At 52.8% G+C, this 25,768-nt stretch overlaps 1 protein-coding gene and 1 long non-coding RNA gene across 3 annotated transcripts in view; one reads left to right on the top strand and one right to left on the bottom strand.

The window, feature by feature from the left end:
• Nucleotides 1-17,330, bottom strand: part of LOC118150911 (interleukin-3 receptor subunit alpha) — a 28,865-nt gene extending 11,535 nt beyond the window's left edge. For both annotated transcript variants that reach the window (XM_078363530.1, XM_078363531.1), the window contains exons 1-6: nt 17,170-17,330; nt 8,530-8,624; nt 4,431-4,549; nt 3,083-3,197; nt 1,932-2,064; nt 514-698 (exon numbers count right to left, since the gene is read on the bottom strand). In XM_078363530.1, coding sequence (XP_078219656.1) covers nt 514-698; nt 1,932-2,064; nt 3,083-3,197; nt 4,431-4,549; nt 8,530-8,624; nt 17,170-17,246 — 724 coding nt within the window. In that variant the 5' untranslated portion in view covers nt 17,247-17,330. The remainder of the gene's footprint in view (nt 1-513; nt 699-1,931; nt 2,065-3,082; nt 3,198-4,430; nt 4,550-8,529; nt 8,625-17,169) is intronic.
• Nucleotides 40-12,258, top strand: LOC144581137 (uncharacterized). The gene is made up of 4 exons (XR_013531661.1): nt 40-439; nt 549-643; nt 8,546-8,620; nt 11,302-12,258. It is a non-coding gene; the product is annotated as an uncharacterized LOC144581137 (long non-coding RNA).
• Nucleotides 17,331-25,768: the final 8,438 nt, after the last annotated feature.

A 25,768-nucleotide genomic window follows, 5' to 3' on the forward strand; every position in this document is an offset into this window, starting at 1 on the left:
GCGACAGGCCATCCTGAGGGGCTTAGGGGAAGGTGAGAAGCCAGGCAGAGGCGGGAGGTGGAAGCTCCAGCAGGCTGGGTGCAGGTCGGAGAGTGGGAGTCTCAGGGGGCCCATCCTCAGTGACGCAGGGGGAACCCATGATGGGGGTCTCATGACCCATAATGGAACTCATGATGGGGGGGTGTCCCATGACCCATAATGGAACCCATGATGGGGGGTGTCCCATGACCCATAATGGAACCCATGATGGGGGGTGTCCCATGTTGGCATCAGTGCCCTTGTAAGGAGACACCAGAACTTCCTGTATGTCTCTGTCTCCACATGGAAAACACCATGAGAAGACAACCCTGTACCAGCCAGGAAGAGACCTCCCCAGGGGCCGGCCCGCCCAGCCCCTGCCCTCCAACGCCCAGCCTCTGGAAATGGGAGTGACCAGCATGTATGTTGGGGGCCAGCTGGACCGTGGGAGCTGGCGTGAGGCTGTGAGCAGCCTGGGGGGCCTGGGCCACTCACCGATCTCTGAAAACACGACATGCTGGTCTACGCAGGGGACACGGAAGGCTTCGCTCGAGCCCCTCACCAGGATGAAGGCTGTTGGAGACCCGCTGGAGATGGCAGAGACGTCACTGAAGACGCAGCCAATGTGAGTTCCTCGCTCATTCGTGTTGTAGTGGACACAGGGGTGCTGCTCCTGGCTCCTGCGGGAAACACACCAAGTTGGGGGACGAGCCAGGGCTGACGACCCCCTGCGCCGGGTACACCTTGGCCTGCCCAGCTCTTCCTCCTCCTCCTCCTCCTCCTCCTTTCTCCTTCACCCTCTCCTCCTCCTTCTTTCTTCCTTGTCTTCCTCCTCTTCCTCCTCCGTTCCCCATCTTTACCTCCTCCCCGTCTTTTTCTCCATTTTCTTCTCCCCCTCGTCCTCCATCCTCCCCTCCTCCCTTGTCCTATCCTCCCTCTTCCAACTCATCCATCCTCCCTCTCCTCCTCCTCCCCGTCCTCCTCCCCGCTCCTTCTCTTCCTGCCCCTCCTCCTTCCTCCCCCTCCCACACCGCTCCTCCATCCGCCCTCCTCCCTTCTCCTGTGTTCCCTCTTCCGGCTCATCCATCCACCCTCTCCTCCTCCTCCCCATCCTCCTCCCCCTCCTTCTCTTCTTCTCCCTCCTCCTCCTCTCCTTTCTCCTCCTCCATCCACCCTCTTCCCTTGTCCTGTCCTCCCTTTTCTGGCTCGTCCATCCTCCCTCTCCTCCTCCTCCCTGTCCTCCTCCCCCTCCTTCTCTTCCTGCCCCTCCTCCTTCCTCCCCCTCCCACACCGCTCCTCCATCCGCCCTCCTCCCTTCTTCTGTCTTCCCTCTTCTCGCTCGTCCATCCTCTCTCTCCTCCTCCTCCCTGTCCTCCTCCCCTTTCTCTTCCTCCTTCCTCCTCCTCTCCTTTCTCCTCCTCCTCCCCCTCCTCCTCATTCCTCCTCCCCATTCCCTTCCTCCTTCCTCCTCTCCTTTCTTCTCTTCCCTCTCTCCTTCTCCTCTTTCTCCTTCAGCCTGTCCTCCTCCTCCTCCTCCTCCTTCCTTCCTCTTCTTCCTTCTGTTTCTCCTCCCCTCCCCATCTTCACCTCCTCTCCTTCTTTTTCTCCATTTTCTTTCTTTTTTTTTTAATAAAAAAACTAAGATGGGATTTCATCAGGATGGCCAGGCTGGTCTTGAACTCCTGACCTCAGGTGATCCTCCCACCTCGACCTCCCAAAGTGCTGTGATTAGAGGCGTGAGCCAGCGCTTTTTCTCCATTTTCTTCTTCCCCTCGTTCCCTCCCCTTCTCCCCCATCTCCCCCTCCTGCCCCCTCTGCTCAGGTTCTTCCTCTCATCCTCCCTTCCAACCTCCCCACCCATCCTCCTCTGCCTTCTCCCCGTCTCCTCCTCGGAAGCCCAAGGCCAAACCTACTCGGGATGGTTGACCGACAGGTGGTACTGGGTGTCGCCGGGGGCCTCCGGACCCACGGCCCAGCTGCAGCTCATGAGGTCCACCTCGTGAACCCAGCAGGTCAGGTTTTGCGCGGCTGCCTGCGAATTCCCACCTGCGTTCGCAAACCAGAAAGAAAACAGGAGTCGTGGCCGCCCGAGGTGGCTCCTGCCTGTAATCCCAGCGCATCAGGAGGCCGAGGCGGGCGGATCACCTGAGGTCGGGAGTTCGAGACCAGCCTGGCCAGCATGGAGAAACCCCGTCTCGACCAAAAACATAAAATATTAGCCAGCGTTGATGGCGGGCGCCTGTAGTCCCAGCTACTCGGGAGGCTGAGGCGGGAGAATCACTTGAACCCGGGAGGCAGAGGCTGCTGTGAGCTGAGGTCACACCACTGCACTCCAGCCTGGGTGACCGTGAGACTTGGTGTCAAAACAAAACAGACTGGGCTCCGTGGCTCCCGCCTGTAATCCCAGCACTTTGGGAGGCCGAGGCAGGTGGATCACGAGGTTAGGAGTTCAAGACCAGCCTGGCCAACATGGTAAAACCCCGTCTCTACTAAAAATACAAAAATTAGCTGGGCATGGTGGCACGTGCCTGTAATCCCAGCTACTCGGGAGGCTGAGGCAGGAGAATCGCTTGAACCCAGGAGGCGGAGGTTGCAGTGAGCCGAGATCGCACCATTGCACTCCAGCCTGGGAAACAAGAGCACAACTCTGTCTTAATAATAATAATAATAATAATTAAGTGGGCATGGTGGCACGTGCCTGTGGTCCCACCTTCATGGGAAGCTGATGCAAAAGGATCGTTTAACCCCAAGGGGTCAAGCCGGCACTGAGCTGTGATTGTGCGGCTGCAGTCCAGCCTGGGCGACAGACGGAGACCTTGTCTTTAAACAAAGAAACAGAGAAAGAGGGAAAAAAGAGAGAGAGAGAGAGAGACAGAGAGAGAAAGGAAAGAAAGGAGGAAGGAAGGGAGGCAAGGAGGCGGGGAGAGAGGCAGGAAGGAAGGAAGGGAAGGGAGAGAAGGAGGGAAGGGATGGAGGGCAGGGAGGAGGGAAAAAGGGAGGGAGGAAGGAAAGAGGGACAGAAGGAAGGAGAAAGAAGAAATAAACCCTGTGCATTTGCCCTCACCGTCCTCCGGGAACAGGATCGAGGCTGAGAACGGCGGGCTGGCCACCACGACGGTGTAGTTGGTCACCTCACATAGGGAAATGGCTGCAAACTGGCAGTAGCGATTATTCATTGCCTGAAAACCACATAGGATTAGACGGTTGCTGACAGACGAGGCTTAATTGGATGCTAAGGTCTTTAGTTTGTTTTTTAGGCAGTCTCGCTCTTGTTGCCCAGGCTGGAGTGCGGCGGTGCGATGTCCGTTCACCGCAACCTCCGCCTCCCAGGTTCAAGCGATTCTCCGGAATAACTGATATTACAGGCACCTGCCGCCACGCCTGGCTAATCTTTAAAATAGTTTTTGGTAGAGGCTGGGTTTTATCACATTGGCCAGGCTTGTCTCGAACTCCTGGCCTCAGGTGATCCACCTGCCTCCGCCTCACAAAGTGCTGGGATGATAGGCGTGAGCCAGCACGCCAGACTAATTTCTGTATTTTTAGTGGAGACGCGGTTTCACCATCTCGGCCGGGCCGAGTCTTGAACTCCTGGCCTCGTGATCCAGCTGCTGAAGTGCTGGGGTTACAGGCGTGAGCCACGGTGCATGGCCTGATTCTTTGTTTTTGGGTGAGATGGGGTCTCACTGTGCTGGGTCAGGAAGGAAGGAAGGAAGGAAGGAAGGAAGGAAGGAAGGAAGGAAGGAAGGAAGGAAGGAGGGAGGGAGGGAGGGAGGGAGGGAGGGAGGGAGGGAGGAAGGAAGGAAAGAAGGAAGGAAAGAAGGAAGGGAGGGAGGAAACGGAGCAGGTCAAAACTCCCGTGCTGAGCAGTACTGGGATCATGTCTGTTAATAGCCACTGCACTCCAGCCGGGACAACATAGCGAGACCCCCATCTCAAAAAAAAAAAAAAAAAAAGAGAGAGAGAGAATACAATTCACCTCAGGCTGGGTGCGGTGGCTCACGCCTGTAATCCCAGTACTTTGGGAGGCCGAGGCGGGTGGGTCACGAGGTCAACAGATCGAGACCATCCTGGTCTACATGGTGAAACCCCGTCTCTACTAAATATACAAAAAAACTAGCTGGGCATGGTGGCACGTGCCTGTAATCCCAGCTACTGGGGAGGCTGAGGCAGGAGAATTGCCTGAACCCAGGAGGCGGAGGTTGCGGTGAGCCGAGATCGCGCCATTGCACTCCAGCCTGGGTAACAAGAGCGAAACTCCATCTCAAAGAAAAAAAAAAAAAAAAAAGAAAAGAAAAGAAAAAACAAGAAATACCTGTCACTCAAACATCAGACATTGCACTAAATGAAATTGCTAAGTGTAGTAAAAAACCCAAAAATAAAGTTGGTAGAAAACTTAAAAGAATACAATTCACCTCTATTTCATAGTCTGCACCTTTCACGCACTGGATACCGGTAACATTCCCATCGACGTCCCAGGTCAACATCTGAGTCTTGGGTTCCATCCTTAAGTTCTTGATGGGTGGATTTGAAACTAAAAGGTTTTCAGTTACAAGAGATACACAATCCACAGGAATATGAAAGCAGCACTGTATGCAGGGCGGTGGCTCAGGCCTGGAATCCCAGAACTTTGGGAGGCCGAAGCGGGCAGATCACCACGTCAGGAGTTCAAGACCAGCCTGGCCAACACGGTGAGACCCAGTGTCTACTAAAAATACAAAAATTAGCCGGGCGTGGTAGCAGGTACCTGTAATCTCAGCTACTAGAGATGCTGAGGCAGGAGAATCCCTTGAACCCGGGTGGTGGAAGTTGCAGTGAGCTCAGACTGTGCCACTGCACCTCAGCCTGGGCGACAGAATAAGACTCCTTATCAAAAACAAAACAAAATAGCCAGGTGCGGTGGCTCAAGCCTGTAATCCCAGCACTTTGGGAGGCCAAGGCGGGTGGATCACGAGGTCAAGAGATCGAGACCATCGCGGTCAATATGGTGAAACCCCGTCTCTACTAAAAATACAAAAATTAGCTGGGCATGGTGGCGCGTGCCTGTAATCCCAGCTACTCGGGAGACTGAGGCAGGAGAATTGCCTGAACCCAGGAGGCGGAGGTTGCGGTGAGCCGAGATCGCACCATTGCACTCCAGCCTGGGTAACAAGAGCGAAACTCCATCTCAAAAAACAAAACAAAACACAACAAAAAAGCATTGTAATGGGTACTTTCTTTTTGCCCGTGCAGTTACCCAGTACCTGATGAGCCAGTGTGCCCGGCCAGAGAATGTAGTTTTCAGTAAGAGGCACGACTATCCTTCTGTGGCATTCATTTCCTTACGGAGCTCACAGACTGAGCAATTCTGGTATTGCTGGAAAATCAGCAAACGTACATTCAAATACACAGTGCAGTGTAATGAAATATGAACTTATTAACGCCACAGTGTCACAGGAGAAGGAGGTTTTTCTCTCTCTCATTTTTCATTTTTTTTTTTTTTGAGACGGAGTTTCGCTCTTGTTACCCAGGCTGGAGTGCAATGGCGCGATCTCAGCTCACCGCAACCTCCGCCCCCTGGGTTCAGGCAATTCTCCTGCCTCAGCCTCCCGAGTAGCTGGGATTACAGGCACGCGCCACCGTGCCCAGCGGATTTTTTTGTATTTTTAGTAGAGACGGGGCTTCACCATGTTGACCAGGATGGTTTTGATCTCTTGACCTCGTGATCCACCCGCCTCAGCCTCCCAAAGTGCTGGGATTACAGGCCTCAGCCACCGCGCCCAGCCTCATTTTTCTTTCTGAGACGGAGTCTTGCTCTGTACCCCAGGCTGGAGTGCAGTGCCGCGATCTCAGCTCACTGCAACCTCCGCCTCCCGGGTTCAAGTGATTCTCCTGCCTCAGCCGCCTGAGTGCCTGAGACTACAGGCACCTGCCACCACACCTGGCCAATTTTTGTATTTTTAGTAGCGATGGGGTTTCACCATGTTGTCCAGGCCAGTCTCGAACGCCTGACCTCATGATCCGTCCACCTCGGCCTCCCAAAGTGCTGGGATTACAGGCATGAGCCACCACGCCTGGCCGAAGGAGGTCTCTTTCAGCCATCACAGTGCTCATTATATTTCATAAATGACTCATAGAAAGATGGAAAAGGCAATATTCTTTTACACTTGTCTAGTCACCCAAAGCTAGAAACATCAGATACTTCTCAAGGGTTTATCTCTCATCGACCACTTAGACAACTCGGAGGAAATGACTGTTTATAAACTCTAAGAATCATGAGTAGTTATCAAGGTCAACAACCTTCGTTTGATAAGCAAGATTAAAGCATAAAAACATCTACATTTCTATCATGATCTTCTAACTTAGAAGGATAATTGATTCCTTAAAACACACTCTCAGCACCGCACAGCGGCTCATGCCTGCAATCCCAGCACTTTGGGAAGCCAAGGCGGGTGGATCATGAGGTCACGAGTTCAAGAGCAGCCTGACCAAGATGGTGAAACCCCGTCTCTACTAAAAATACAAAAATTAACTGGGTGTGGTGGCAGGTGCCTGTAATCCCAGCTACTCGGGAGGCTGAGGCAGGAGAATCACTTGAACCCGGGAGGTGGAGGTTATGGTGAGCTGAGATTGCGCCACTGCACTCCAGCCTGGGTGACAGAGTGAGACTTCATCTCAAGATCTCAAGAGAGAAAGAAACAGGGAAAGAGGGAAGGAGGGAAAGAGAAAGAACGAAAGAAAGGAAGGAAGGAAGGAAGGAAGGAAGGAAGGAAGGAAGGAAGGAAGGAAGGAAAAGAAAGAAAGAGAGAAAGAAAGAAAGAAAGAAAGAAAGAAAGAAAGAAAGAAAGAAAGAAAGAAAGAGAAAGAAAGAAAGAAAGAGAAGAAAGAGTCCGGGCATGGTGGGTCACACCTGTAATCCAAGCACTTTGGAGGCCAAGGTGGCTTGACCCCCGAGGTCGGGTATTCAAACCAGCCTGACCAACATGGTGAAACCCCGCCTTAAAAATAAATAAATAAATAAATAGATAGATAAATAAATAAAGAAGGGAGTGGGAGAGAGGAAGAAAGGAAGAAAAAGAAAGAAGGAAGGAAGGAAATAAAGAAATAAATATGGGAAGGAGAGAGGGAGGGAGAAAGGAAGGAAAGAAAGAAGGAAAGAGAAAGAAAGAGAGAAAGAAAGAAGACATACAATGCAGGAAATGGGAAACAGTAATCAGTGCTATTGACCCCAGCTCCTGGTTTCATCCACACACCTCACATGGCGTCTGTGTCATGATCAGACCCTGCCTGTGACTTTTTTCTTTTTTTTTTTTTCATAGAGACAGGGTTTCACCACTTTGGCCAGGCTGGTCTCGGTGTCTTGACCTCGTGATCTGCCCACCTCCGCCTCCCAAAGGGCTGGAATTACACGCGTGAGGCACCGTGCCTGGCTTTTTTTTTTCTTGAGATGGAGTCTTCCTCTGTCACCCAGGCTGGAGTGCAGTGGCACGATCTCACATCACTGCAACGTCCGTCCCATCTCCCCGGGTTTAAGCAATTATGCCTCAGTCTCCTGAGCAGCTGGGATTACAGGAGGCCACCACCGCGACCAGCTAATTTTGGTATTTTTAGTAGAGATGGGGTTTCACCATGTTGGTTAGGCTGGTCTTGAACTCCTGACCTTGTGATCTGCCCACCTCGGCCTCCCAAAGTGCTGGGGTGACGGGTGGGAACCAGCACGCCCAGCCATTTCTTTCTTTCTTTCTTTGTCTTCCTTCCTTCCTTCCTTCCTTCCTTCCTTCCTTCCTTCCTTCCTTCCTTCCTTCCTTTCTTTCTTTCTTTCTCTCTCTCTCTCTCTCTTTCTTTTCTTTTCTTTTCTTTCTTTCTGCTTTTCTTAAAGAAGGAGTCTTGCTCTGTCGCCCAGGCTGCAGTGCAGTGGTTAGATCTCAGCTCACTGCAACCTCCGCCTCCCGGGTTCAAGCAATTCTCCTGACAGCCTCCCAAGTAGCTGGGACTACAGGCATATGCCACCATGCCCGGCTTATTTTTCTATTTTTTTTAAATTTTTTTTTAAATTTTTTAAAATTATTTATTTATTTATTTATTTTGAGAAGCAGTTTCACTCTCGTTACCCAGGCTGGAGTGCAATGGCGTGATCTGGGCTCACCACAACCTCCGCCTCCTGGGTTCAGGCAATTCTCCTGCCTCAGCCTCCTGAGTAGCTGGGATTACAGGCACGTGCCACCATGCCCAGCTAATTTTTTGTATTTTTAGTAGCGACGTGGTTTCACCATGTAGACCAGGATGGTCTCGATCTCTTGACCTCGTTATCCACCCGCCTCGGCCTCCCAAAGTGCTGGGATTACAGGCTTGAGCCACCGCGCCCGGCCTATTTTTCTATTTTTAGTAGAGAGGGGGTTTCACCATGTTGGCCAGGCTGGTCTCAAACTCCTGCCCTCGTGATCCGCCCGCCTTGGCCTCCCAAAGTGCTGGGATGACAGAGGTGAGCCACCGCGCCTGTCCAGAATGTGTGTGTTTTTTTTCTCCAGCTCTTACTTTGGTTCGTTTGCAGGAGGCAGGGCACGGGCATCAGCAGCAGCGTGAGCCGTAGGAGGACCATGTGGAACGCGGCTCTCTCAGGACACAGGTGCCTGCCGGGGGACAAGGCAGAGTCAGGCAGCGGGGAGTGGCTGTGGGACGGGGCTGCGGGTGGTGAAGGGCGCTGGACCCCTCCGGAGCCTGGTGCTCACAGCACAAGATGCTGCTTCTGGAGAGAGGGCTGCTGTGAGTGTGAGTGTGTGTATGCGTGTGTGTGTGCAGGGTGTGAGTGTGTGTGTCAGTGTCTGTGAGTCTGGGACCCTGTGTCTGTGTGTTGAATGTGTGTGTGACAGTGAGTGTGTTGGAGTGTGTGAGCATCTGCGTGTGTGTGTCAGTGTGTATGAGTGTGTGTGAATGTGTGTGTGTTCAGTGTGTGTTGTGTGTGTCTGTGTGTGTGAATGTGTGTTTAGTGTGGGAGTGTGTGTGTGTGAATGTGAGCATGTGTCTGTGTGAATGTATTTGTTGAGAGTGTGTTGTGTGTGCGTGTGAGCGTGTGTGTCTGTGTGTGAATGTGTGTATTTCTTGTGTTCAGTGTGTGTGTGTGACTGTGTCTGTGTGAATGTGTTTGTTGAGTGTGTGCATGTGTGAATGTGTGTGTATGACTGAATGTGTTTCTTGAGTGTGTGTGTGTTGGGTGTGAGTGTGTGTGACTATGTGTCTGAGTGAATGTGTGTGGGTGTTCAGTGTGCGTGAATGTGTGTGCATGCGTGTGCACGAATATCCGTGTATGTGTACTATATGTGTGCATACCTGTGTGTAGAAATGCATGTTTGCATGTTTGCACCTGACTGCGTGTATGTGCACACACGTGCACAGTGCACATGTGTTTCTCAGCAGGTGCATACGTGCTTGTACCTGTGGTGTGTACATTTGTGTGCCTGTGCTTAGCTGTGTGCATACATATGAGTTTGTGTGTTTTCTTTTTTGGGGGGGGGAATGGAGTCTCACTCTGTGGCCTAGGCTGGAGTGCAGCGGCATGATCTCGGCTCACTGCAACCTCTGCTTCCCGGGTTCAAGCAATGCTCCTGCCTGAGCCTCCTGAGTAGCTGGGGTTACAGATGCCCGCCACCACACCCAGCTAATTTTTCTATTTTTACTAGAGACAAGGTTTTGCCATGTTGGCCAGGCTGGTCTCAAACTCCCGACCTCAGGTGATCCACGTGCCTCGGCCTCCCAAAGTGCTGGGATGACAGGTGTGAGCCTCCATACCTGGCCACGTGTTTGTGTTTTCTGCAGGCAGATGCACACAGAGGTGTGTTTGCATGATACATTTCTATCTGTGTGTCCATTCCATGCATGCACACATGTGAATATGTAAATATACGTTCACAACAGTCTGGGTGTGTGCGCGCCTGTGTGTGCATAAAAGTGTATGCATACATGTAGGAATGCACATATAGAAGCATGTTTGTGCAAGTTTGTACATGTGCATGTGTGTGTGCATGGTGTGCGTATGTGTCTGTGTGTGCATAAAAGTGTATGCATACATGTAGGAATGCACATATAGAAGCATGTTTGCGCGAGTTTGTACATGTGCACGTGTGTGTGCATGGTGTGCGTATGTGTCTGTGTGTGCATAAAAGTGTATGCATGCATGTGTGAATGCACATAGAGAACCATGTTTGCACGAGTGTGTACGTGTGCATGGTGTGTGTCTGTGTCTGTGCGTGCGGCAGCCTTTCCGTTTTGAAACAGCTCCCGCCCTAAAGGTTTAGCCCATTCGCGGCTGCACCTCTCTCCAGAAAGCAGGAAAGCACATTCCCTGTGGAACTCCAGGAAATGCTCCAGAGGAAGGAAGTGTAATCGCAATTACAAAATCAGCGCAGACAGAAATTCCTAAGTGAGTGGAGCTCAGCCTCCTGGGGTGGAGCTTTCCCCCATGTCCCTGTAAATCCTGTCTTCAGGCGGGCTCTCCAGGACCCGGCTCTGGGAGGTGGCTGTTATTGCCCCCTCGGGAAGGCAGCTGCGAACTCTCCCCAGGCCCCCATTCATCTTTCTCAAGCACCCTTTTATTTTATTTTATTTTTTGTCACAGAGTTTCATTCTTGTTGCCCAGGTTGGAGTGCAGTGGCATGATCTCGGCTCACAGCAACCTCCGCCTCCCGGGTTCAAGCGATTCTCCCTGCCTCAGCCTCTGGAGTAGCTGGGACTACAGGTGCCGACTACCATGCCCAGCTAATTTGCCTATTTTTTTTTTAGTAGAGATGGCGTTTCTAATTTTTGTGTTTATTTATTTATTTTAGTAGACATGGGGTTTCTTCACGTTGGTCAGGCTGGTCTCAAACTCCTGACCTCACGTGATCCACCTGCCTTGGCCTCCCAAAGTGCTGCGATGACAGATGTGAGCCACTGTTCCTGGCTTGTCAAAAACCCTTAACACCTCTGTTAGCCACAGTAAAAAGAATCCAGAAACTGGGTGCGGTGGCTGGCATCCGTAATGCCAGCACTTTGGGAGCCGAGGCTGGTGGATCATGAGGTCGGGAGTTTGAGACCATCCTGGCCGACATGGTGAAACCCAGCCTCTACTAAAAACCCAAAAATTAGCCGGGCCTGGTGGCGGGTGCCTGTAGTCCCAGATATTCATGAGGCTGAGGCAGGAGAGTTGCTTGAACCCGGGAGGTGGAGGTTGCGGTGAGATGAGACTGAGACTGTGCCACTGCACTACAGCTTGGGTGACAGAGTGAGACTCCTCAAAAAAAAAAAACAATGCAGACTCTTCCTCTTCTCCAGCTTGGCACAGGGTGCCTGAGAGCCTCACCTGCCTCGGAGACCACCCCTTCCCCAAAGGCAAACTCTCCCTGTGCCCCTCAGGAGGTGTCACCTGGAGCATCTTGGCTAAAATGCTGGGATCAAGGCTTCGAATCTACCGGTTGAGTCGTGTTTCCAGCCTGTCGTTCCAGGGTCTCCGCCACGGGTGCTGAGTGTCCCCAGCCATTGCCAAGAGCCTCGGGGCTCCCGGAAACCTCAGCATCTCCACAATGGAAGTTCCAAGGTCCGAAAGTAGCAACTTTTATGCAAACACAATGTGACAAACCAGCAGTGAAAGTGCTTCGAGGTGGCTCCGGCCTCTCATCCCAGCACTTTGGGAGGCCAAAGCGGGCGGACAGTGTGAGGTCAGGAGTTAGAGACCAGCATAAGCAACATAGTGAAACTCCCTCGCTACTAAAAATACAAAAATTATCCAGGCATGTTGGACAGCACCTGTTGTCTCAGCTACTCGGGAGGTGGAGGCACGACAATTGCTTGAACCCGGCCGAGGGGGCGGTGCGGAGGTTGCAGTGAGCCCAGATGGCACCACTGCACTCCAGCCTGGGCTACAGAGCAAGATTCCATCTCAAAAAAAAAAAAAAAAAAAGTCGGACACAGTGATGTCTGTCATCCCAGCACTTTGGGAGGCTGACATGGACAGATCACCTGAGGTCAGGAGTTAGAGACCAGCCTGGCCAACGTGGTGAAATCCTGTCTCTGCTAAAAACACAAAAGTTAGCCGGGCATGGTGGCAGGTGCCTGTAGTCCCAGATACTCATGAGGCTGAGGCAGGAGAATCGCTTGAACCCAGGGGGCAGAGGTTGCAGTGAGCCGAGGTCACATCACTGCATTCCAGCCTGGACGACACAGCAAGACTCCATCTCAAAAAAAAAATAAATAAAGTAAAAATAAAAATAAACAAAAACAAAGTGGCTCTAACTGCAGAAGGGGTAGGAGGGAGAGGGGTTTGGGGAGGGTCCCGTGTTGCTTATCAGCTGCAGGCACCCACTTGGCTGAAGTTTGGGAATCAGGTGGGAACTGCGGCGAGGCAGGGAGGCACTTAGATGCATTTTTTTCTTCTCTTTTTTTTCTTCTCTCTCTCTCTCTCTCTTTTTTTTTTTTTCTGAGATGGAGTCTTGCTCTGTTACCCAGGCTGAAGTACATGGCACAATCCCAGCTCACTGCAACCTCCACCTCCCGGGCCCAACAACTCTTTCTCCTCTGCCTTCCGAGCAGTGAGGATTACAGGCGCGCCCTAGCTCGCCCTGCTAATTCTTTGTGTTTTTAGTAAAGACGGGGTTTCACCATGTTGGCCAGGCTGGTCTTGAACTCGTGACCTCATATCTATCCAGCTCAGCCTCCCAAAGTGCTGGGACTACAGGCATGAGCCCTCACACCCGGCCTTTTTCTTTTATTTCTAGACATGGGGGTCTTGGTCTGTTGCTCAGGCTGGAGTGCAGAGGTCCAATCACAGCTCGTTACAACCTCAAACTACTGTCCAGAAATGATCCTCCCAGCTCAGCCTCCTGAGGAGCTGGGGCTTTAGTGACGCCCCACCATGCCCAGCTAACTTTTTTATCCTGTGGTAGAGGCAAGGTCTCACAATGAGGTCCAGGCTGGTCTCAAACTCCCCACAGTGCTGGCACCATACACATGAGTCACGGTGCCTGCCCTTCAAGCGACAAATTTAATGGGCTGTCCTCAAACCCATCATCACCATGAATACTGTGTTTTTTGTGTGTTTTTTCTTGAGACAGAGTTCAGTCTTATCACCCAGGCTGGAGCGCAGTGACGCAATCTGGGCTCACCGCAACCTCCGCCTTCGGGGTTCAAGTGATTCTCCTGAGTAGCTGGGACTACAGGCGGGCACCAACATGCCCGGCTAATTTTTCTATTTTTAGTAGAGATGGGGTTTCTCCATGTTGGCCAGGCTGGTCTCGATCTCTTGACCTCAGGTGATCTGCCTGCCTTGGCCTCCCAAAGTGCTGGGATGACAGGCATGAGCTACTGTGCCCAGCTATTAAAATTTATTGGGATATATATATTATTTTATTTTATTTTATTTTTTGAGATGGAGTTTCACTCTTGTCGCCCTGGCTGGAGTGCAGTGTCACAATCTCAGCTCACAGCAAGCTCTGCCTTCCGGGTTCAAGTGATTCTCCTGCCTCAGCCTCCCGAGTAGCTGGGACTACAGACACGCCCCACCACAGGCAGCTAATTTTCTATTTTTCAGTAGAGTCGGCATTTCTCCATGTTGGTCAGGCTGGTCTCGAACTCCCGACCTCAGGTGATTCACCCTCCTCAGTGCTGGGATTACAGGCTTGAGCCACTGTGCCTGACTGGCTAATATTTTCAATTGGCTGGTTGAGGTGGCTCACGCCTGTCATTCCAGCACTTTTGGAGGCGAAGCAGGTGGATTGCTTGAGGTCAGGAGTTCAAGACAAGCCTGACCAACATGGTGAAACCCCATCTCCACTAAAAATACAAAAAGTTACCTGGGTGTGGTGGTGGGCGCCTGTGGTCCCAGCTACTCAGGAAATTGAGGCAGGAGAATCGCTTGAACCTGGGAGGCGGTGGTTGCAGTGAGCTGAGATCCTATCACTGCACTCCAGCCTGGGCAACAGTGGGAGACTCCATCTCAAAAAAACAAAGGGTAGGAGGCCAAAAAAAAAAATTTATTGGCCAGGCACGGTGGCTCACCCATGTCATCCCAGCACTTTGGGAGGCGGAAGGGGGTGGATAGCTTGAGCCCAGGAGTTTGAGACCAGCCTGGACAACAAATCAAGACCCCATCTCCACTAAAAATACAAAAAGTTACCTGGGTGTGGTGGTGTGTGCCTGTGGCCCTAGCTACACGGGAGGCTGAGGCAGGAGGGTCACCTGAGTCTGGGAGTTCAAGGCTGCAGTCAGCTATGACCGCATCACTACACTCCAGCCTGAACAACAGAGCAAGACCCTATCTTAAAAAAAAAAAAAAAAAGGTTTTTTCATCGATATGAGATTCACCTTCTACACAATTTACCAATGTGAAATGTGCAATTCAGAGGCATACACCACGTTATAAAACCACCACTTCCATCTTCCAGAACATGTGGTTACCCAAAAAAGACACCCCAGACTCATTAAAGACCCCTCGGTCCCCCTCCACAGCCCCTGGCAACCAGGCACCCACGTCCTGTCTGTGGATTTGCCTGTATCTGAGCACAGCAAATAAATGGACTCCTATGTGTACGATGTATGTACATATGATTTGTGTGTGTGGTTTGTGTTGGGAAGCGTGGCGTGCTCATGGTTCATCCACATTGCAGCCTATGGCAGAGACTTGTTCCTTTTCATGGCTGCATAATATTCCACTGTGTGGGTAGAACACGCTCTATTTCTCCATTTGTCTAGAGATGGGTTTTAGGGGTGTCGTCACCTCTTGGCTACTGTGAATGAATCTGCTGGGAGTTGAGCTTTATTTATGTATTTATGTATTTATTTTTGACACAAAGTCTCACTCTGTTACCCAGGCTGGAGTGCCGTGGCATGATCCTGGCTCACTACAAGCTCCATTTCCCGGGTTCAAGTGATTCTCGTGCGTCAGCCTCCTTAGTAGCTGGGATTATAGGTGCAAGCCACCACACCTGGCTAATTTTTTGTATTTTTAGTAGAGATGGGGGTTTCACTGAGTTGGTTGGGCTGGTCTTGAACTCCTGACTGCATGATCTCTTGCATCGGCCTCCCGATGCAGGGATGAAAGCGCTGGGATGACAGGTATGTGACACCCATGCCCGGCCGGGACCTGAGCTTTCCCCAGCAGTCTGGGGTATTCTGACTCTCACCAGACTTTGAAAACCAGGGAGAAACACTAAGAGCAGGCTGGGGGTACCCATCCCTAAAGCATCTCTATGCCCGGCCGTCAGCTGTGGGCACAGCTCTTTGACCAGCCGGACTAGCCATCTGACAGACGTGCAACTCTACCCACGGGCCCGTGTTTCCATTTTCTAGCAAGCACATTGGAGGATCAGAAAACAGTGTAAAATTACCTCCACTGCTCTCACCTTTATGCACTCAAGGCGTCTGAGATGATACTACAGCTCAAGTGTGTGAGCCACATACAAATCATTAATGAGATGGAAAACGTCCTTCTTGGTAGCAGGTTGTTCAGAAGGGTGTGTGTCGGGTTGCTCAGTGGGGTGTGTGTCAGGTTGTCCAGTGGGGTGTGTATCAGGTTGTCCGGTAAGGTGTGTGTCAGGTTGTCCAGTGGGGTGTGTGTCAGGTTGTCCAGTGGGGTGTGTGTCAGGTTGTCCAGTGGGGTGTGTATCAGGTTGTCCGGTAAGGTGTGTGTCAGGTTGTCCAGTGGGGTGTGTGTCAGGTTGTCCAGTGGGGTGTGTGTCAGGTTGTCCAGTGGGGTGTGTGTCAGGTTGTCCAGTGGGGTGTGTGTCAGGTTGTCCGGTAAGGTGTGTGTCAGGTTGTCCAGTGGGGTGTGTGTCAGGTTGTCCAGTGGGGTGTGTGTCAGGTTGTCCGGTAAGGTGTGTGTCAGGTTGTCCAGTGGGGTGTGTGTCAGGTTGTCCAGTGGGGTGTGTGTCAGGTTGTCCGGTAAGGTGTGTGTCAGGTTGTCCAGTGGGGTGTGTGTCAGGTTGTCCAGTGGGGTGTGTGTCAGGTTGTCCGGTAAGGTGTGTGTCAGGTTGTCCAGTGGGGTGTGTGTCAGGTTGTCCAGTGGGGTGTGTGTCAGGTTGTCCAGTGGGGTGTGTGTCAGGCTGCTCAGTGGGGTGTGTGTCAGGTTGTCCAGTGGGGTGTGTGTCAGGTTGCTCAGTGGGGTGTGTGTCAGGTTGCTCAGTGGGGTGTGTGTTAGGTTGTTCGGTGGGTTGTCAGGTTGTTCAGTGGGGTGTGTGTCAGGTTGTTCAGTGGGGTGTGTGTCAGGTTGTTCGGTGGGTTGTCAGGTTGCTCGGTGGGGTGTGTGTCAGGTTGTCCGGTGGGGTGTGTGTCAGGTTGCTCAGTGGGGTGTGTGTCAGGTTGCTCAGTGGGGTGTGTGTCAGGTTGTTCGGTGGGTTGTCAGGTTGTTCAGTGGGGTGTGTGTCAGGTTGTTCAGTGGGGTGTGTGTCAGGTTGTTCGGTGGGTTGTCAGGTTGCTCGGTGGGGTGTGTGTCAGGTTGTCCGGTGGGGTGTGTGTCAGGTTGTCCGGTGGGGTGTGTGTCAGGTTGTCCGGTGGGGTGTGTATCAGGTTGTCCAGTGGGGTGTGTGTCAGGTTGCTCAGTGGGGTGTGTATCAGGTTGTCCAGTGGGGTGTGTGTCAGGTTGTCCAGTGGGGTGTGTGTCAGGTTGTCCAGTGGGGTGTGTGTCAGGTTGTCCAGTGGGGTGTGTGTCAGGTTGTCCAGTGGGGTGTGTGTCAGGTTGTCCAGTGGGGTGTGTGTCAGGTTGCTCAGTGGGGTGTGTGTCAGGTTGTTCGGTGGGTTGTCAGGTTGTCCAGTGGGGTGTGTGTCAGGTTGTCCAGTGGGGTGTGTGTCAGGTTGTCCAGTGGGGTGTGTGTCAGGTTGTCCAGTGGGGTGTGTGTCAGGTTGTCCAGTGGGGTGTGTGTCAGGTTGTCCAGTGGGGTGTGTGTCAGGTTGTCCAGTGGGGTGTGTGTCAGGTTGTCCAGTGGGGTGTGTGTCAGGTTGCTCAGTGGGGTGTGTGTCAGGTTGTTCGGTGGGTTGTCAGGTTGTTCAGTGGGGTGAGCGTTGTTCACAGACAGGAGGCATGAGCAGAAACCCGTTACATGCCAACACCCGTACCTGCCGCCTGTCTCTGCCAGCATGGATTTAGGAGCACACTCGCCACGGCCACCCCGGCTGCCCTCTTGCCCTCATGCCCCCGGAGAGAGAGGACTTTACCTTAAATGCAGATCGAAGTTCCCTGTGGGAGAAGCGGCCTTCCTAGCTCCAGTGCAGGAGACCTGAAGTGTCCCCATCCCAGGACTGCGTCCCCAGCTCTGGACGTTTCTGTTATTTTCCTGTTTGTGCTGAAGGAAGCTTCTCCAAAGAGAAAGCGAAGCTTCTAGTCCCCCCTGCAGCCGTTTTATAACCTCCAGCGCAGCCCCACCCCTGGGAGTCAGACCCAAGGCCCATCTGGCAGGGAGGGGGCCTTCCTGACACCCTCTCTCCCTGGGGCCGGCATTCCGGGGTCAGTGGCTTTTGGTAACTGCGGCCGGATTTCCTTGAAAGAGAAACTCTCTTTGAAAATGGTCATGCCTCCCGCCCCCAACCACGTTCTCATTTTCCAGCGCGTGTTCCCCTTCGTTACAATTATACTTGGTGCCTGGCATTCAGACAGGATGGGGAGGCTTCCTGACTAAGTAAAGGCAGCCCTGGAGGGGTGAGTGCCCGTGCCCTGGGGTTCGTGGCTGCGTTTCCTCCCCATCCAATGGGAAAGACACCCCTTGAGATGGGGAGGTGACCCCCAGTCTCACATGATGTATCTTATACAGTTATCGAGGCCAGGCGGGGTGGCTTATGCCTGTCATCCCAGCACTTTTGGAGGCTGAGGCAGGTGGATCACCTGAGGTCAGGAGTTCAAGACCAGCCTGGCCAACATGGTGAAACCCTGTCTCTACCAAAAATAGAAAAGTTAGCCAGGCGTGGTGGCGGGTGCCTCTACTCCCAGCTACACAGGAGGCTGAGGCAGGAGAATTTCTTGAACCCAGAAGGTGGAGTTTGCAGTGAGCTGAGATTCTGTCACTGCAGTCCAGCCTGGGTGACATAGTGACACTCTGCCTCAAAAAACAAAACAAACAGAAAAAAGGTATCTTAGTGGCCGTGCGCTGTGGCTTACGCCTGTCTTCCCAGCACTTTGGGAGGCTGACGCAGGTGGATCACTTGAGGTCAGGAGTTTGAGACCAGCCTGGTCAACAGGGTGAAACCTCGTCTCTACTTAAAAAAAGAAAATACAAAAATTAGCCGGGCATGGTGGTGGGCACCGTAATCCCAGCTACTTGGGAGGCTGAGGGAGGAGAATCGCTTGAACCCAGGAGGCGGAGTTTGCAGTGAGCCAAGATCACACCACTGCACTCCAGCCTGGGTGACAAGAACAAACCTCTGTCTAAGAAATGAAAATCCGTTAGGAAAGTCCAGCCCTCAATGGGGCCCCCTCCAACCTGTCCCCAGCTTCTGTTTCCAGCGCTGCAATCTGCTATTTCTGTTTACTTGGTAAACGCTCTCCCAGACACCCCTCCCCCCCCTCTGAATTTATCAACTCTTCTCTCCTTCTTGGCACAGTTCCGGATTCCAGCCTAACCTCAGCCCTTGCAGCCTCCGCCTTGCAGAGAGGCCCCCTCCTTTTTTTTTTTTTTCAGATGGAGTTCAGTCTGGACTGCAGTGGCACGATCTTGGCTCACGGCAACCTCCGCCTCCCGGGTTCAAGTGATTCTCCTGCCTCAGCCTCCTGAGTAGCTGGAACTACAGGTGCTGCCACCACAGCTGGCTAATTTTTGTAATTTTTGTAGAGACGGGGTTTCACCATGTTGGCCAGGCTGGTGTCGAACTCCTGACTTCAAGAGATCCACTTGCCTCCGCCTGCCATAGTGCTGGAATTACAGGTGTGTGAGCCACTGGGCCCGGCCTTTTCTCTATTTCTTTCCTCCCTCCCTCCCTTTCTTTCTTCCTTCCTTCCTTCCTTCCTTTCTTTCTTTCTCTTTCTTTCTTTCTTTCTTTCTTTCTCTCTCACTTTCCTTGGTCTTCCCTCCCTCCCTCCCTCCCTCCCTCCCTCCCTCCCTCCCTCCCTTCCTTCCTTTCTTTCTTTCTTTCTCTCTCTCTCACTTTCCTTTCTCTTCCCTCCCTCCCTCCCTCCCTCCCTTCCTCCCTTCCTTCCTTCCTTCTTTCTCCGTCTCAGGATTAGCAGTCGCCACAGCCCCCATCACAATCCTCCTTGGAGACACGCAAGATCCAAGCGAATGAAAGCACCACCCCAGGTATGGCGGGTGTAAGTTGGACACTGGCTGCGGGGGTGACAGGCCTGAGCCACCGCACCCGGCCACCAACTTCCCCTTCTAGACACAACGCTTTGGGGAGGGCAGGGACACGCGTTCCATTTCACGAAGATGTCAGATGTGCCAGGAGTGGGCACAGGAGCCCTGACAATCTGAGGACTGTATTCTAGTTTTAAAATTATTATTATTATTTTGCAGAGATGGGGTCTTGCTATGTTGCCCAGGCTGGTCTCGAACGCCTGACCTCAGGTGATCCACCTGCCTCAGCCTCCCAAAGTGATGGGATGACACGCGTGACCCACGGTGTCTGGGAAACGCAGGGCGTTCTGGATTCGGAAAGGATCAAGCGCAGATGCCCCGGGCCCCGGCGCCCGTATTGAGCTTTGTGGGTAAGTAACGGGCTGTGTCTGGGATGGGGGCGATGAGGAGGCCGGATGCAGCTGGGCCTACATCCTGCAGTTTCACTGTATCTAGAAGGGGAGGATGGTGGCCAGACGCGGTGGCTCAGGTCTGTCATCCCGGCACTTTGGGAGGCCGAGGCGGGTGGATCACTTGAAGTCAGGAGTTCGAGACCAGCCTGGCCAACATGGTGAAACCCCATCTCTACTAAAATTACAAAAATTAGCCAGCTGTGGTGGCAGCACCTGCAGTCACAGCTACTCAGGAGTCTGAGGCAGGAGAATCACTTGAACCTGGGAGGCGGAGGTTGCAGTGAGCCGAGATCACGCCATTGCACTCCAGCCTGGGGGACAGAGTGAGACTTGTCTTAAAACAGAACAAAAGAAAAGAAGAAGGGAATGGAGGGAGGAGGGAAGGAGAGAGGGAGAGAGGGCAGAAGAGAGAGGAAAGCAGAGAGAAAGAAAGGAAGGAAGGAGGGAGGAAGAGACGGAGGGAGGGAGGGAAGAAACTTGCCTAAAACCTCCCATCAGGCCGCCTGAACTGCTGCTTTTCCATTGGTCTCGATGTTGAAACTGTCAGCCCACCAGGGGCTGTTTTGTGGCGAGAGTTTCCCAGGTGGCAAAGAGAGAGAACCCGGCCTTGGGGGCCCTTCCAGGGTCCCCTCTATGCCAACTTTAACTTCCTGCACCTGCTGTGGCCCCTGTGAGCCCGTGAGGGGGTGCAGGGGAGGCTGTACCCCATCCAGAGGGGGTGTGAGGCCCCACTTCAGGGGCCTGTGTGTTAAACCAGGGCCACCCCCCTGGCTTGGAGCTTCGGAGGCTCTGGGGGGCAACGGTGGCCTCAAGGAGCGGGGGGAGCGGGCGGTGGGGGAGGTGGGGGGACTCTGTAATGTTTCACTGTGACAGTTTTCCTCCGGAGAAAAAGCAGGAAGTGAGACCCAGCTCCCAAAGTCCCCGTGGGGCCAGACAGCTTTCAAAGCTTTTCTTCTGTCCTGGATAGTCTGCTCAGTCCACGCCATCGCGGGAGCTGCCCAGCACACCCACTCCCCACCCCTGGCATCCCTCCTGCCTCATTCAGTGAATCCCAGAGTCAAGGGCTCCCCCACGCCCGACTCCAGTGATTTTCAGCAATCAGAAGACAGCTCTGAGACCCCGGCTGGGCGCCCTCTCTTCTCTCATGGAAACCTGAGTCATTAGGGTGGAGGGCTCCCGAGTAGCTGGGATTACAGGCGCACCCCACCACACCCGGCTAATTCTTGTGTTTTTAGTAGAGAAGGGGTTTCACCATGTTGGCCAGGCTGGTCTTGAACTCCTGACCTCACGTAATCAGCCTGCCTTCCTTTTTTTTTTTTTTTTTTTAAAAGATATTGTTCCTCTACTTGTCACCCAGGCTGGAGTGCAGTGGCATGATCTTGGCTCACTGCAACCTCCACCTCCTGGGTTCAAGTGATTCTCCTGCCTCAGGTTTCTGAGTAGCTGGGATTACAGGTGCCTGCCACCACGCCCGGCTAATTTTTGTATTTTCAGTACAGACGGGGTTTCTCCATGTTGCTCAGGCTGGTCTTGAACTCCCAACCCCAGCTGATTCACCTTCCTCAGCCTTGAAAAATGCTGGGATTATAGGCATGAGCCACCGTGCCTGGCCTACTTTTTGTATTTTTAGTGGAGATGAGGTTTCCCCATGTTGGTCAGCCTGGTCTCAAACTCCTGACCTTAAAGTGCTCCACCTGCCTCGGCCTCCCAAAGTGGTGGGAGGACAGGCCTGAGCCACGACACCCAGATGGCCTGATGACACTGGATTCTTATACTGTGGCCTCACATGTTCCCTCCTGAGATCCCCCATTGAGTGTCACAGCTGTGGGATGAACCCCATTCCCTGGGACCCACTGCAAGACCAGGGCTCAGGGTCCCCTATATTCACCCCTCTCCTGAGTCCCCAAAATTTCCTTTACCTGAGGGAGGGAGGAAGAAACACAGGAGCTGAGCTTCATGCTCTCCCAGGTCCAGGAAGTCCAGACCAGATCCTCAGAGCACCCCACTCCCCCTGGGGGAAATTCTGCATGCAGAGCAGCCATCTTTGAAGGAAGCCCTCGCACCTTTCCCCTCCACGTCTGTGTTTTCCATGCACAGCTTTCAGCCTGGCCGAGCTCTGGGATTTTCCTTGGGTCCCCCACAAGGTGCCTGGTCTCTGCTCACTTCTGGGGTCTCTCCCACCTTTGCAGCTGGCTGAAACTCACCCCATATTCAAGCCACTAGTAAGAAGAATCGGGGCCGGGCGCAGTGGCTCACGCCTGTAATCCCAGCACTTTGGGAGGCCGAGGCTGGTGGATCACGAGGTCAAGAGATCGAGACCATCCTGGTCAACATGGTGAAACCCCGTCTCTACTAAAATTACAAAAAATTAACTGGGCATGGTGGCGAGTGCCTGTAATCCCAGCTACTCAGGAGACTGAGGCAGGAGAATTGCCTGAACCCAGGAGGCGGAGGTTGTGGTGAGCCGAGATTGCGTCATTGCACTCCAGCCTGGGTAACAAGTGAAACTCCGCCTCAAAAAAAAAAAAAAAAAAAGAAGAAGAAGAAGAAGAAGGAGAAGAAGAAGAATCGGGAGCTTCACTGGCTCAGGCCTGCTGTTCGGGTGCATAAGGTTAGGCTAGGAGTTCAAGGCCAGCCTGGGCAACATAGAAACCTCCCATTCAGCCAGGTGCGGTGGCTCACACCTGTAATCCCAGTGCTTTGGGAGGCCAAGACGGGTGGATCATGAGGTCAGGAGATCAAGACCATCCTCGCCAACATGGTGAAACCCTGTGTCTACTAAAATTCGCAAAAATTACTCAGCCATGGTGGCAGGTGCCTGTAGTCCCAGCTACTCAGGAGGCTGAGGTAGGAGAATCTCTTGAACCTGGGAGGTGGTGGTTGCAGTGAGCCAAGACCTGTACTCCAGCCTGGGCAACAGAGCGAGACTCCGTGTAATAAAAAGAAAAAAAAAAGCCTAATTCATGACTTAGACTCTGGACTCAACATGTCTGTCCTCGAATCTTTGCCACCATTGTGGGAACCACTCAGCTTCCTGCACGGGGGTTGGCTGAAGCTCTACATGCAACGTCTCAGCCAGGCTCCCCAGGAGGGACCTGCAGACACTGCTCTTGCTGACAAATGCCGCATAAAACAATCCATTAACCACATGTGGTTCTTCTGCAGGGAAAGGCGACAGCAACGTGTGAACCAAACCCAGAAAAAGAAACTTTTTTTTGAGACAGAGTCTCCCTCTTTTCACCCAGGCTGTAGTGCAGTGGTGCGATCTCAGCTCACCACAACCTCCTCCTCCCTGGTTCAAGTGATTCTCCCACCTCAGCCTCTGGAGTAGCTGGGACTACAGGCACCTGCCACCACGCCCGGCTAATTTTTGCATTTTTAGTAGAGACGGGGTTTCACCACGTTGGTCAGGCTGGTCTTGAACTCCTGACCTCAGGTGATCCACCTGCCTCAGCCTCCCAAAATTCTGGGATTTCAGGTGTGAGCCACTGCTCATGGCCCAGAAAAGGAAGTTTGAAGTGACGAGCTTGTAAAACTTGATGTCAACTCACAGCTAACTGCTTCCTTCTTCTTTTTTTAGTGGATTTATTTGACACAGAGAACAAGATGTTTTGATACCGTGGGACTTACAAACACTCACCCCTTCTGCAGTCAAAAATCCAAGCACAGGCCAGGCGTGGTGGTGCATGCCTGCAATCCCAGCACTCTGGAATGCCAAGGTGGGTGGATCGCTTGAGGTCAGGAGTTCAAGACCAGCCTGGCCAACATGGTGAAACCCCGTCTCTACTAAAAATACAAAAATTACCTAGGTGCAGCAGTGTGCACCTGTAGTCTTAGTTACTCTGGAGACTGAGGCAGTAGAATCACTTGAACCCAGGGGGCGGAGGTTGCAGTGAGCCGAGGTCATGCCACTGCACTCCAGCCTGGCTACAGAGCGAGCCTCCAACTCAAAAAAAAAAAAAAAGGAATTCAAGTATAAGTTTTAACTCCCCCAAACCTTAACTACTAACAGGCTAAGAAGCCTCACTGATAATATAAAGAGTTGATTCACACATATTCGTTACGCTTTATGTAATATACCGTCCTCCTGTAATTAAGCAGGCTACAGAGAAGATTTTCGTAGGAGGTCCCTAAAAAGATGGGTGAAAGACTGGGCGTGGTGGCTCACGCCTGTAATCCCAGAGCTTTGGGAGGCCAAGGTGGGAGGATCACCTGAGGCCGGGAGTTTGAGACCAGCCTGGCCAACATGGCAAAACCCCGTCTCTAATAAAAATACAGAAACTAGCTGGCCATGGTGCTTAATGCCCATAGTAACAGCTACTCGGGAGGCTGAGGCAGGAGAATCGCTTTAACCCGGGAGGCGGAGGTTGCGCGAGCTGAGATGACAACCCTCCCCTCCAGCCTGGGCGACTGGAGAGCGAGACTCTCCTCCACCTCAAAAAAAGAGAAAAAAGAAAAGGAATCTGAGAGATGCAGCCGCTTTCCCCGGAAGCCCGAGGGTGAGGGGGCAGCAGAGCCTGCGGCCTGATGCGTTTTTTGCTGGGAAAGTTGGCCAGGGAAGCCCCACATTGAGGGGAATTCCAGAGGCAGTGCTGGGGTCACGGAGACCAGGCCTGCCTGGCTTGGACGGTAAGGACTGCCTCAAGCCAGGAACTGGCCTCAGAGGTCCCCCCTAAGACTCCCACTAGGGAGTCCATGACCCATGGATATGTCAGACTGTGTGCTGACCCTTTGCTCTTCTGCTGGGCTCCACGACAGCAGACCTGCAGGTTTCTGTGGGGGAAACCAGGCACCCCCCTGACGCTGCTTCCTGGCTCTTGAAATGCCTGTGGCTCTGCTACTGCTCACAGCCCCCAGCCCCACCCCCAGGGCATCCAGGACTCTCCAAGCTTCGGATGCCACCCATGTGGGCACGGGGGGTGGGGATGATGGGCCGTGACTGTGCCCAATTTTTTTTTTTCTTATTGAGACAGAGTTTCGCTCTTGTTACCCAGGCTGGAGTGCAATGGCGCGATCTCGGCTCATGGCTACCTCCGCCTCCTGGGCTCAGGCAATTCTCCTGCCTCAGCCTCCTGAGTAGCTGGGATTACAGGCACGCGCCACCATGCCCAGCTAATTTTGTTGTGTTTTTAGTAGAGACAGGGTTTCACCACGTTGACCAGGATGGTCTCGATCTCTTGACCCTGTGATCCACCTGCCTCTGCCTCCCAAAGTGCTGGGATTACAGGCTTGAGCCACCGCGCCCGGCCTTGTTTTTATTTTTTGAGTCTCGCTCTGTCTCCCAGGCTGGAGTACAATGGCACGATCTCTGCTCACCGCAACCTCCGTCTCCCGGGTTCAAGTGATTCTCCTGCCTCAGCCTCCCGAGTAGCTGGGATTACAGGTGCCTGCCACTATGCCCAGCTAATGTTTGTATTTTTAATAAAGACAGCGTTTCACCACGTTGGCCAGGCTGGTCTCAAACTCTTCACCTCATGTTCCACCTGCCTCAGCCTCTGAAAGTGCTGGGATTACAGGTGTGAACCACCACACCTGGCCCGTTTTTTTTTTTTTTTTTTTTTTTTGAGATAGAGTTTCACTCTTATTGCCCAGGCTGGAGTGCAGTGGTGCGATCTCTGCTCACTGCAAACTATGCCTCCCGGGTTCAACTGATGCTCCCGCTCAGCCTGCTGAGTCCCTGGGATTACATGTGGATGCCACCACTCCTGGCTAATTTTTGTGTTTCCAGTACAGATGACCTTTCACCATGTTGGTCAGGATGGTCTCGAACTTCTGACCTTGTGATCTGCCGGCCTCAGCCTCCCAAAGTGCTGGGATGACAGGTGTGAGCCACCGCGCCCGGCCAGGTCTCTGAGACTTGTAGCCGCCTGCCACGGAGATGTGTTTCCATATTCCTAAGGAATTTTTTCCCCACTTCCAGGTACACAGGTCCTCCTTCAGTGAATCTCAGCTGCTTCCCAGGGAGCAGGTGCTGGCTCATCTGCATATTAAGAGGCTGTTTTGGGGACATGTGAGTCTTCCCTGCAACCTTCTTCTCCTGGAGTAAAACATAGCTTTCTTTCTTTTCTTTTTCTTTTT

Source organism: Callithrix jacchus, chromosome X (genome assembly GCF_049354715.1).
Source record: "Callithrix jacchus isolate 240 chromosome X, calJac240_pri, whole genome shotgun sequence".
NCBI classification, from domain to species: Eukaryota; Metazoa; Chordata; class Mammalia; order Primates; family Cebidae; genus Callithrix; species Callithrix jacchus.